Below are 12,983 nucleotides of genomic sequence, written 5' to 3'. Positions count from 1 at the left end.
AGTAGGTGTGGTGGGGGGTTGCTAATTGCTCATTGGGACTAAGAAGAGCATTCAGTGCAAAAGAGACCTTGTATACATACCACAGCTTCAACGGCAGGCGAGCTGTCACCAACCACTAATAAGGCAGGGCACCTGGGCAAAAGCCAGCAGAGAAGTACATTAATTGCAGTGCAATTAATCTATCCATAGCTTTCATGGCTCCAGCTTAGTTCTATTCTCCTCTAGCCTCTCAAAAACCTTTGTTAATTTAGAGCATGGCTCAGGACCCCCACTGGGGAGCGGTGTGGGGTCCAGGATTAGTTGGGGATTGGTCCTGCTTTGAGCAGGGGGTTGGACTAGATGACCTCCAGAGGTCCCTTCCGACCCTGATATTCTAATGATTCTATGACCCCTGCTGCTGCTCGGGGGGCGGGGGGCTGGGCAGCAGTGCGTGGCCCGGGACTCCTGCGACTGCTCGGGGATGCGGGGGGGGCTGGCAGGCTTCTTACCTGGCTCCACGGGGCTCCTGGAAGCGGCAGCCATGTCCCTGAAGCCCCTAGATGGAAACGCAGCCTGGGGAGCTCTGTGCGCTGCCCCTGCCCTGAGCACCCGCTCCGCAGCTCCCAGTGGCCAGGAACTGCGACCAATGGGAGCTGTGGGGGCGGCACCTGCAGACGGAGGCAGTGCATGGAGCTTCCTGGCTGCGCCTCCACCTAGGAGCCGGACATGCTGGCTGCTTCCGAGGAGCCCCCAAGCTAAGCGCCGCCCAGACCCCTCACCTGCTTCCATACCCCAACCCCCTCCCACTCCCAAACTCCTGCTGCTGGGAGTGGGGTCACAGCCTTACTTATGACTGAGTATTCAAAAATTTAAAAAAATAACATTAGTAAACTTAAAGTTAGCCTAGGACTTAGATTTTGCTATAACCCAGAAGTGGGTCAATTTTCAAATCTCAAAAAATCAAGACAGACAAGTACATTAAAAAATCTCCTAAAGGAGCTGCTTAGAACCCAGTAACAGAACATTAACGCTGCTCCTTAAGTAAGTGCTGTGAGCTTGGGGAGGGGACACTGTCATCCATATGCAACAAAAGGGTATTTTCTTCTTAAGGGGCTCCTTAACCCTGAAGCCATGATGTGCCCCCACCACACTGCACTCTAGATTAATATTTCTGCATCCTGAGCACAGTGCTGCTGAATTCTTCTCAGCATTCAGGCTCTTGGGTCTCTTGCCGAGACGCAGCAGCCTCTCTGTGGAACTAACTCTGCAGTTTGAAATGGGTGCACAGAGCGATCCACAGCAACTTACTTGAATGTTTTTGTTGTGTTTTCACCGATGCCCAGAACTGGCCTCTCAATTTCCAGGTCTCTGCGGCTAGAAGACAAAGGAGAACAACTCTCCATCAGACCAACCCAGATAATCCGGGTGTAGTGGGTGCCAATGAGATCCTGTGGATTCCGTCTGGAGAGAGGGCCATGGAACGAGAGGACTCAGCCTCCCCAAAGGCTGAAAGGCTCAAAGGAGACCAAAATACAAAGTGACAAAGGTCACACACAGAGGAATCTGTGAGCCTCATCTGAAAACGCAGCACGATGCCCCACACCACATGCAGGCACTGCTCAGAGGAGCAGCAATAAGTCAGAAAACAGGGCCTGGTCTCCGAGCTTCAGAAACAACCTGGGCCTGACCCACAGAGGCGGTGGTGGCAGGTTAGCAAAGCCACGTGGCTCACTCAGCAGAGCACCCAAAGCACCGGTTTGCACTTAAGGGTCAAAACCTGAGAGGATACGAAGGGAAACAACAGGTGGATGTGAGCCCTTTTACCAGGCGTAGAGCGCTCCTGAGCCTCCACGTCTCCTGTTTCTGAAGTGCCCCGGAGGGCAGAAAGGCTGATCTGGGCAGAAAGGCTGAGGAGGCTCGATTTGTAATAGAAAATCATTAGTTACAAGAGTCCAGAGCAGTGAGCTGAAGTCAAGGAAGGGTTGGGCTCTGTAGGGAGCTTCACACAGAGTAGCTCATTGTGGAAGAGACTCACTGAAGAGTATTAGGAGGCACTAGGAAAGATTTGAGGGCGCCCCCCGGCAGTGGAGCTGAACTATTCATCCCCCATGGATTCCTCCCCTGCTCCCTGGTGTTACATTTGCTGCAATGCTGTTTGTACCCAGTGATGCACAAGGTGTGAGGGTAACTCTGAGATCGGCCTTCTATGCACTGGCAGAATGGAGTCCTGTACCTGTTATATGAGGCAAGAAACATCTGAAGGTTCTCTTGGTTAATGTCCTGTGCAATATGGAGTCTGTAAGTCTGGATCAGGTCCAGATTAGCTTGCAGTTCTTCCTGCACATGTGGGGAGAGGAGTTTAGAAAAAGACATCGATCAACCTCGTTGTTACTATTATACATTTAAAAATGCAATTTGAGAAATGAACTTCACTGAACGTGCAACAAATTACTGAGCTGGGTTCAGTTAAGCAATTCATTCTGCTGATAAAGCAAATGGTAAAAATTCCAAACCACACTCAGGACTGATTTACACTACAAGTTTTGCTAATAGAACTAGGTCCATTAGGCGTATGATCTTTTACCAAGATGATTATATTGGTACAAGCTCTACGGAGATGCAGTTATATCAGTAGAAAGGTGCCTTATACCAGTGTAGCTTATCTTCGTTCCTGAACTGGACTATGCTGTATTGGCATAAGCACTCATATTGGTATAGCTGCCTCCAAATTAGCGGCTTTTGCCACCTTCTCTGTACCATACACAATTTTCTCACACAGACAAGCCCTTTGATGGGTGTTATTTGCAGAGAAAAATCTTACCCCACTGTCCAGGCCTGTAAAGTCGCTTCACCTGAGGTTAGTGCACACTCTGAAGTTTTGCCGGCATACCTATAGCAGCTAGGAGTGTGAAATGCCCCTCCCCCGCCGACACAGCTGTGCCGACAAACCCCAGCGTAGACGCAGAGCGCTCTTGTCGACACAGCTGATGTTGCTCCTGGAGGTGGTGTAGCTACGCTGGCAGAACTCCTCCTTCTGGAGGCTTACGGTGCCTCTCCACTAGGGGCCTGCTGGCACAGCACACCAGCAGGGATGTGTCGAGTAGAGAAGCCCTGACTGTGGGATCTGATTGTACGGGGAGGGTGAGAGAAAGGAGCAATGTGAGGAGTGGACACGAGGAGGTGAAGCGGGCAGAGCAGAGCATACACTGAACAGTCACCTACAGAGGCGGGAGGTTTGGTGATTGTGACAGAGACCCACTAGGCATTCGCTCCTGTGTGTCAGCAACTCCTGCCAGGCCTGACATATTCACTACACCCAACTCACTACTGTCACAGTCTGTGTCGAAGGGGTGTGGAAGGTATCATACATGAACTGGTCACATGGTGGTGATTAGTATCCTCGTGAAATGTCTGTGTTAAGACCAGACAAGGAATTACTGAGCCTCACTAATATTATGCTTTAAAGTCTGTGACCAAACAAAGGGAGAGAACAGGATTTCTCCCAGCTAGGAGGGAAGGCTGTGTCCTGTGTAATTTAGGCACGGTGGAATCAAAACAATGGCAGCCCCGTTCATGTACAAATCAGCAGGGGGATGGGAAGCCCACAGGAATGGAAGAACAGTGTGAGGTCATCCTGAGTCGGGGACAAAACAGGGAGTTTGGGAAGATATAAGGAGAGAGGAGAAGTCATCACTGGACAGGCACAAGGGCCAGAGCTCTTGCAAGCTGGGACAGATGAGTCCTTCGCCAAGGGGGCTGAAGTCCCCGGGAACTGAATATAAGTGGAAAGCCTATTTAGGCAAACCTCTTTTGCCTAGGAAGACAAGGGGAAGCATCACTTTGTACTTCTATGGAAGATCCTGACTGAGAGAAAGCCAGCCATGGCTGGAAAGAGAAAGACTGGTAAGAAATTACCTAGAACCAGTCAGCATCTGGAGAGAATCATTGTTTCCAAGACGCATGGATCTGCTTTTCCCCCTTCTGTAAAAAACTAGTTTGGGAATGGCTCAGCAGGATGCGGCCCGGCCCTGCTGCCCCTGAGGTCAGGGAGGGGGGAAAAGAGCCTCGAGGGCAGCCCAGGGCTGCTGTCCCTGAGGTCAAAAGGAAGAGCTTGACAGGAGGAGTAGGGCAGGTTAGTGCCTTGGTATGTGGCTGGACACATTGTCCCACTGTCCCCCCAACTCTCACAGCAAGTAAATGTTCCACTGTCCCCCCAACTCTCACAGCAAGTAAATGTTCCACTGTCCCCCCAACTCTCACAGCAAGTAAAATGTCTCCAGACTGAACACAAAGGAACCTGCTGGTCCCCTCTTATCAGCTGCGTTGGGCAAATTTGGAGGACAGTCAGGGCAACCACACACCAGGTGCCCACTGCACTAGTTTCCATGGACAGACCAGCAGCACAGGGTCTGCAGGGACTGGGAAAAGCTTAATTGTTGGGGCAGCAAAATGTCTGACCCTGTGTGGATTTGACAAACCCAGGAAAGCCCTGTTTGCAGGCTCACTTGCCACTCACACCCTCTGTTCATAGCAGCTGGGCACATCTGTAACTTCACCAACCGAACCTGTTTCTGGAGACACTCATGTAAATTCCTCAGACCTCTTAACCAGTGGGGGAATTCAGGGCAGGATTCAAAGCTAAGTAGCAGGGATAGCAAAAGGCAGCAGAAGGACAGCTGCTACGTGGTGACACTTGGAGAAGAAGGATTGCACACAAAAGGCTCTGTTGGAACACACTGGCCTGGAAAACCCCTGTTTACTATAAAAGAGCGAGTTTGTTTGTAAAGAACTCACCCAGATTACTACATTCCTAAAAAAACATTGCACATGGCCGTGCAAGGGATGAGCTCAAACATTTCCCGAGTTCTGCCCAAATTCAGAGTTGCTCCCTAAATAAGTTCCCATGAAATATAAGAGTTTATGGTGACGAGTGCAGACAGCTTCCTTTGTTGCTGGCTTTTTCCCAGAAGCCAGTGGAGACCTGCTCTGCACTGGGACCACAGAGGAATGGGAGTTGTGAGGAAAGAGTCTTGTTTTTAAGACCTGAGTTTGCCTTGGTGGCCTATTATAAAGCTGCTGCTTCTCAGAGAGCTTCTAAATGCCTGGATGGCATCACAGCTGTGAGACTGGCATCCGCATATGCCACACGACCCTACCATTCCTTTCCTGGGTGCAGGCAGGGGACAGGGTTGTTTAGGAAATCAGCTCTTCAGCAGGAGAGAGTGGAATTTGTTCACATTTTACTGCCTTGCCTGACGCTGAGAATGGCGCGAGTGGGCAGGGCAGGTAATAGAATCTGCATGAATGTCATTAAAGGTGCCAAGTCCTGGCTGCAGGGTTGCCCAGCAGAGAACCTGGCACCACCTGTGGAAACAGTTGTTTGGCTCAGAGAGATCTCAAGATCTGAAGGACAGCTGAGTACAAAGTATAAGGCCTACACCTTGCCTAGTATCATCAGCTCTGCAGCCTGCAGGTTACTTACATGACCAAAATGGTGAGCCAAGACAATGTCCACTATGTTGGTCGTCCAGCCTGAAAACTGAAAATTAACAAAAACATCTCATGCAAATTCCTATGTGAAACTTAGCGACAAATGACTGAAAAACTGTAAAGGCCAAACTAGCTTTAGGTACAGGGAATGAGCCCCTAGAGTTTCGGAAGGGCTTGGCTCCTGCCATAGAAGCATACAGAACACAGCTCCCTGGAGTTCACCAGCACATCCGAGAGAAATGTGCCAATCCCCTGTCCATGCTAGGACCTTGAGTACTGTACTGACTCTGAGCTGACTGGTGATACCCAACATCACTTGCAGTAACCCAGGGTCTCCCAGTCATGCATGACCAATCCCAGCCCTGCTTCGTTTGAGAACCCAACCTGCGGGGCCTGGCTCTGTAACTTGTACAGGATGGTCTGCAGCACTCATGCACAGAAAGAGAGAGAGAAGAGTCTCACCTTGGCTGCTGCCCAGTCCATCCAGCCTTTTGCACATGGATCAACATTGATGAGCACAAGCCCCTCCACCAGGTCGGGGTGATTCAGCTGCAAGGAGAGAAACACAGCACACTCAGTGTGAGGGGCCCCAGGGGACCAGGAGGCACAATGGTTGGGGAACTCCCTGAGAGAGTCAGAGACAGCAAAATAAGAGGAGAACCTGTAACTGAAACCCTGATTGGATAATTGCTAACAATACTTCTCACAGAGCAAGGGCAGCAGCCTCACCCCATTCTACTGAAGCAAGAAAATCGAAGTGACTCTGCCAGGGTCACATGTCGGGAGTCCATAACAAAGCAGGAAGACATTTCCAGTGCTCCACCTTAACCATGGCCACACTCAGCCTCCTGTAAATTGCAGGCCCATGACATGGGACATGTTGTCAGCATCCAGAGTTTTCAGCAGGGACTGTTTGGGGAATATAGTTACATCTAGAGTCCTCTCACTTTTAATCCACTGATAGAAGGAAAGAAGCTGGCTCGAGAAAGGCATGGGGAACTCAGCTATTGTGTTTACATCGCCCACACAGCTCTGCCACCACACTTGCCCACGGGGAAGAGACCAAGACAAGTTGAAACCACTTGAGATGTCCATTTTCTGGGCAGCTGGACACTGTCTAATACCCATGACCATGCTAGAACCTGAACCCAGACTGCTTACTGTGGGAAGCGAGAGCACCCATTGCTGCACTCGGAGACCCACAATGACAGCTTTCAGTCTGGATTTCCGATCCGCCTTGGATTACTGGACTCAGCACAGGAAAGCAGTTTATGGGGCTCTAAGTCTGAACTGCAGATTTTAGAAATGGGATTTATCTTTCTAGCTATGAATGCTGAGATGAGATTCAGTACAGTGTGACCATGGGGCATCTACTTGTCTCCTCTCCTACATGTGCGAGGGGCCAATCCCCAACCCCACTGACCTCTCCAGCATCTAATGGCAATTAACTGACTCTAATGGCATCCCTACGCCAGGCACTCCCCCCGGGTCTGGCAAGGCTGTAGAGCAGCCCTGGCTCTGTTTAACCCCTCAGGTACCCTAAGCAGCTCTCATTTGGATGTATCCTGAAATCCCTGCTTCTCTGCCTATGCCCTGCAAAGAGGCAGTATGGTTAGTGGGGGCAGGGTGGAAAAAAAACCTACTTACTGCAAACCTGCTGAGGATGTGAGCACCAGCTCCAACGCCAATCCCAATGATGCTTTTCAGGCTGAAATACAGATGCATCAGAGTCAGAAGAGACACTTTAAACTCAAGCCCTGGGTACCCCCACCCCATCCAGACCTCAGACCAGCTCGCCTGGATCAAAGGCTTGTTCTCTTTTGGGCCCTGCAGTCACACAGCAGGTATGCGGTGGCACATGTCACTCCATGCCAAGGCTGTGTGGGCTGGGCAAGGGCCTGGGACAGCCAATGTCCATTGCACGCAGCCCAAGCAGAGCCCCACAGGAGCACAGGCAGAGCTGCTGGAATGGCAGCATGCCCTCTTGCAATAATCTGACAGGAGTCAGCCTGGGCCCCTCTGCACACTCACCTCAGGTGGGTTAGAACAGCAGACAGCATTTCAGCCAGTTCATCCATACTAGGATAGTGGTACCTGAAACCCAAAGGAGAGGCTGGAATCGGCAAGCCTCCGAACACTGACCACCAGAGGGGACGCAGACACCAGCCTTCCGATGACATTCCAATAGGCAGGAGCGTTCGATCGGCGTGGGCTCGGGTAACTACGGTGCAATGACACTGCAGCATGGCACATTACGGATCCCGCCCCGTAAGCTGTGTTCGCAGAGATCTGTCCAGCACAGATCCCATGCTGGCGAATGGAGGGATGGACCAAGCAACTCCAGCTATATCTTAGTTTGGGTCGGCTGGGATCATGTGCTAAATCAGAAAGCTCCCAGCAGCATCACTTCCAGCACTGGCTCTTAGTGCCTCCTCTGCTCCAGAGGACAGAGACCCTGCTGGCTGGAGTGATCCCTCCCCCTACCGCCAGGGCTGACCAGGTGGCAGCCTGCCTCTGGCAGCATGGGGAGCCCCATTTGGATTAAATAGCATCTTGGTGTGAGCAGGCCCTGAGCACACCTGGAGCTCTGAGAAGGGGCTTCGGAGAGTTCTTACCCAGTCGGGAAAGGGGGAGCTCCCTCCTGCTGGCCTGGTGCATCCACATGACACACAGCAAAGTGCTGGGTAATCTCCTGCATGTCTTCAAAGTTAAAGAATGCATTGAAACAGGACTTGTCTGCAAGAGAAATGCCTAGTGAGCCTTGGACCCGGCCCAAATTCTGCTACAACTCATGCTTGGAACAGCAGTGCCACCTGCCTGCACTGACCCAAACAGGCTGCTCTGGAAACCCCGTTGCTGCTGTGCACTGTTTGGACACCCGAAGCCTGGTGGTGCATGGTGTGACCAGGGGTCTGTTAAAGTCCATGTGACAGCAATCTAGGGAGTGTTTGATGTTGGGAGAGCAGCGGGAGGGGGTGGGGCAGAAACAATCGCAAGCTACCCTCACTGCCCAGCCAATCAGCCAGACACCGCACTGCACAGCTCACACAGACTCAGTCTATAGCAAGAGGACACAGGACTGAGGAACACTGGGGTTTGCAGCCAGACCAAGAGATCCTGGTTACTCGTATACAGAGGTGCTGGACTTTCCTAAGAACAGTTACGTGAGGGGCCTGGGAAGCTCCTGGGGGTAAAACCTTTTGGAAGAGGGGCTGGGGTGATGAGGACCTATAATAGCAGTGCCTGCCTTAGAGCAGTTCTCAGCACCACGCCACGTCTGCCGCTAACTAGTCTGCCCAGCCTCTCCGTAAAGGAGGGGGCGGCGCGTGGGAAGGCCTTGGGCAGGCAGCTCCATCAGTCAGTGCTCAACTCAGCTGGGCCTTTGACTGAACTGCTGGCCGCTCTGCATCCTCACTGAGACTCCCCCCACCGGGGCCTTCAAGGCCTGCAGAGATAGGGTGACCAGATAGCAACTGTGAAAAAATGGGACAGGGAGTGGGGGGTAACAGGCACCTATATAAGAAAAAGTCCCAAAAAACGGGACTGTCCCTATAAAAACAGGACATCTGGTCACCCTATGCAGAGAGCTGCACTCCAGACAAAGGCCTTGTCATGTGCTCTGTCCCCGTCGCAGCTCCAGGCCAGCTTGATTTCTGTGCTCTCCGCATCAGGGGACCAGGCGGCTCCCAGGGACCACTAAGACTCCGAGTCTTGCCTTAAAACTGGCCCTTTATAGCCGATACAGGCTGATGGGGGAGAGTGAGAGAGTCTTTGGAGCAAGACGACTTACGGTTGAGGCCAATGTCGTGGTAAGTGAGGATGACAGGTCTCTTCCCCTTCGGGGTGCCCCGCATGGTGACATGGACAACTCCAAAAGCTGTCTCGATGTCATGCTCCTGCAGAGAGAAGACAACAGTCTCACTACAGGGACGACACAGCCAGGGGCAGACTCAGTCTGACAGGGAAGCAGGGAGCCCAGGGAGGAGAGGGGCACCCAGGGCAGGAGCCTTGGTATGTTTCATATCTACTCCTGTTCCCACAGGGACCACTAACACTGGGGAAGCCACATGAACTCTCAGCTCCTCAGAGTCACAGCCCTACCCTCACGACTGCCCAGGGCGAGGCATCCCACAGTACTTCCCGCTCCATCTCGCTCACCGCTCTGCAGAGCCAGTGCTGGCCACAGCTACCAGACAGTTATTACACTTCACTGGTGCACAGCTGGGATGATGGTTTGAGACCAGGCTGTCTGCAACATTAAGGTCTCTTTTCAGTCACTTTAGCAGGGTCTTTCTGGTCACATGCTGGTACAAGGTTAGAAATTAACAGAACACAGCTTCTCCTCAGACGTTTTCACAGGGGAACCCACACAATAGAGAGACTGTTGCATGGGCACATTCACAATAGCATTGTGCCTGCTGGCCAAACAGCATTCCTGCGGCAACGGCACCCCCAGCCTCGGAGCAGCGACCCCAGGGAGCGGGTATGTCGCTGGGACTCCTCCGAGGATTTAACATGGGAAATGTGAGCAGCCTGCACACCTCACACCACAGCCTGGGGGATTCCCCAGCTCTCTCCCTGCAGTTCTAGGGGCACATTCCCCGGCGTGGACGTGATTACACTATTATAAAGGTGTTTATAACCCATATAGCTATTCCTGAACGGAAAGGGGAATAAAGGATGTTTATACTGGTCTAACTGCATCCATGTTAAGGCTTCCACCAGTATAACTAGCTCACCCGCTCACCACAGTTACTCTGGTACAAAATGTGCACAGAGTAGGCCCCAGGCTCGCACTACATGAGAGGATACGGCACGGTGACCAAAGCCATTCTCAAACTAAACAGCCAGAGAGAACGGGCGACAAGCCTAACTGTTGGAGACCAAAAGCAAGAGGTTGTTTTAGAAGCAGAATGACTTGTAGACCAGGCAGAGGGTCACATACTCACAGGATTTACCACAGTCAGACTGAAGAGCTGGTGACAAGCACATTCAAACTCTACTGCAAATCAGAGCTGAGATCTCTAATGCAGAAGAATATGGCCATCCCAGAACCTGAGTTGCCTTCCTCCCCACAGGGGGCATAGCCCCTCATATGCTTTGCTGTGTTCACAGATAATCAAACCTGCCTCTGTCCACGTCCCCTGGATCCCTGACTGCTGAGCCTGCTGGCTTCCTGGATCACAGCCTAGATGCCTAAAAGCATCTGAATGCACAGCAACTGCCCCAACAGCCAGTACAGCAGCATCCTTCCAGACTGCAGCTCAACTGCAGGCGTTCCTGGGGGAGTTTTAAGTCCATTTGCAGGACAGGCGGCCAAGGTTTTCCCCCCAAACACAGAAAAAGGGAAGACTCTGGTCTACCAATTACCAGCCTCCCTACCTATCTAGTCTCATCTATTCTAGTCATCCACCTGCTTTTATATCTGCCATACTGCAGTACCCAAGAGCCAGTCAGTTAGGCCTTGGCTACAATACTCCAAACTCAGTCCTGTCCAGTGTCTTAACCACAGGACTGCAGCAATATGTTAAATAACAACATAAATGAAATGCAATAAAATCAGCTGAATGCAATGGGCAAAGAGACAAACTGCATGGTATTCCAGAAGTGAGACACTCTACCAGAACACTTGGCCACCCTGCACAGCCTGGGGAACGTTTGGGATGCATGGAGGAGAGAGCAGCGTACACAGATTTCCGTGCTACGTGTGTGCAACACGGCCACGTTCCTGCTCTGCAGGGATTGCAGGCACGCAGTTTGTGCACCCATTTAACGACAGTTCCAAGGCCTGCTCTACACACACTGCACCAGCTTAACAAGTGTTGTGCTGCACCAATTTAATCAAACCAGTGCAACTTCCTGCAGCCTGTCTGCACGGTGGTTAAACTGGGTTTGCATTGGTTGAGCTTGCAGCATGGGAAAGCTGACCCAAATAAGAGCACTCATGCACAAAGCGGCACTTAATGGAATCGGTTAATGCCACACCTGCAGTTACACTGGCATAACTGTGTGCAGACCAAGCCTTGGAACACGGGCGAAGTCACAGAGGGGTTGGCTCCCCAGTCTGACCTCTAACCCTTTTCCTGATGTAGGAAAGCCCTAAGGAGAGAGGGTTTGCCTGCTTGTAGAACCCCAAACAGTCCACACTAAAACACGTTTTTAATTGGCTTTGGGTGAAAGCATAAGCATGGAAAATCTCAGCCTCAAAGTAATTTCCTAGAAAGTTCTGTGCAACTGGAAAAGGGGGATTAGAATGGGAGTGGAATTCAGCTTTGTCTCCCCCTCAGCATTGCTAATGTGTCCATTGCTAAGGATACGATTTAGTCACAGAGATCATGGCAGCCACGGAGTCCACGACTTTACCCCATCTCTGACTCCTTCAGCTTCAGCTGTCAGTGGCTGCGGCCGGGGTCGGAACTAGGGCTGTGCGCCCCTGCCCTGTGGCTGGGGCCTAGACTGTGTGTGCTTTCCCTCCCTCCATGGCTGCGGTTGGGGCTATGCACCCCTGCCCCATGGCTGGGGCTGAAGCCGGGACTGTGCACCCGCCCCCAACACGGCTTCAGTCAGGGCCAAGCATCCCTACCTGTGGCTGGAGCTGTGTGCCCCTGCCCCACGGCTTCAGCCAGGGCTGAGTGCCCCCCCCCATCCCGTGGCTGTGCCTCCCCCCCCCCGGTGGTAGAGTTCATGCTGTCAGTCCCCCCGTCCCACCCCAGCCCTACCCTCTGGCTATTTTTAGTACAAGTCAAAGGCAGGTCACAGGCTCCTGTGAATTTTGTTTATTGCCCGTGACCTGTCTGTGACTTGTACTAAAACTAACCAAGACAAAATCTGCACTTTAGCCATCATACAGAAACAAAGTTTACAGTGGCGTGGTAGAGGTGTGGAATGTGACCCTGGATACAACCATATATTCAAAAGACAGCCATCAGAAACCAGACTTCCAGAATGGCCATCACCCCTCATGAAAATATACAACCCACCTCTGATGCAGCCTTACCACAACATTATCGGTGTGCACATGAATACAATTTAGATTAGACTGTAATCTTCCTTAGACGGCAAACAGAGACCATCAGTTACAGGCTGTACAGTGCCTAGAACAATGTGGCCTTGGCCCCCAGGTGCTATCACAATACCAATTAATCATCACAATCTCACACATACTTCAGCCTCATACCACACCCATAACTGGAGCAGAGGGATAAACACACTGACATTTTCTCCCTGGGTCTTGTTTGTCCTTGTGAAGTGTCCAGATATTTCAGCAGGATGTGAGAGAGGAAATTCCGCAGCTGTTCCACGGAGGGGCTGGAGCAACACTCAGTGCCCAGCGGGCCCTGAGCTGCACAGACATCCACACACTGCCCAGAGAACCAGCCCTTAAATGGTGGCTTAAATCGGAGTGCTTTGCAGCTGCCTTCAACTCACTAATGGAGAGACGGTGCCCCTGGAGTTGGCAGAGGTCAGCATGCAGCGCTCCATTTTGAACCACATGGCAGGACTGCCCGGGTCAC

General features: G+C 51.8%; 1 protein-coding gene across 7 annotated transcripts in view; it reads right to left on the bottom strand.

The window, feature by feature from the left end:
• NDRG3 (NDRG family member 3) overlaps positions 1-12,983 on the bottom strand; it is a 123,337-nt gene that overhangs the window by 6,975 nt on the left and 103,379 nt on the right. For all 7 annotated transcript variants that reach the window (XM_077831836.1, XM_077831838.1, XM_077831835.1 and 4 more), the window contains 9 exons: positions 9,260-9,365; positions 8,085-8,205; positions 7,501-7,563; positions 7,117-7,177; positions 5,932-6,018; positions 5,462-5,518; positions 2,213-2,316; positions 1,288-1,353; positions 81-132 (listed from right to left, as the gene is read on the bottom strand). In XM_077831836.1, coding sequence (XP_077687962.1) covers positions 81-132; positions 1,288-1,353; positions 2,213-2,316; positions 5,462-5,518; positions 5,932-6,018; positions 7,117-7,177; positions 7,501-7,563; positions 8,085-8,205; positions 9,260-9,365 — 717 coding nt within the window. The remainder of the gene's footprint in view (positions 1-80; positions 133-1,287; positions 1,354-2,212; positions 2,317-5,461; positions 5,519-5,931; positions 6,019-7,116; positions 7,178-7,500; positions 7,564-8,084; positions 8,206-9,259; positions 9,366-12,983) is intronic.

This window comes from Eretmochelys imbricata, chromosome 13 (genome assembly GCF_965152235.1).
Source record: "Eretmochelys imbricata isolate rEreImb1 chromosome 13, rEreImb1.hap1, whole genome shotgun sequence".
NCBI lineage: Eukaryota > Metazoa > Chordata > Testudines > Cheloniidae > Eretmochelys > Eretmochelys imbricata.
The sequence above is the reverse complement of the archived record's forward strand: the minus strand, read 5'-3'. Positions and strand labels throughout refer to the sequence as shown.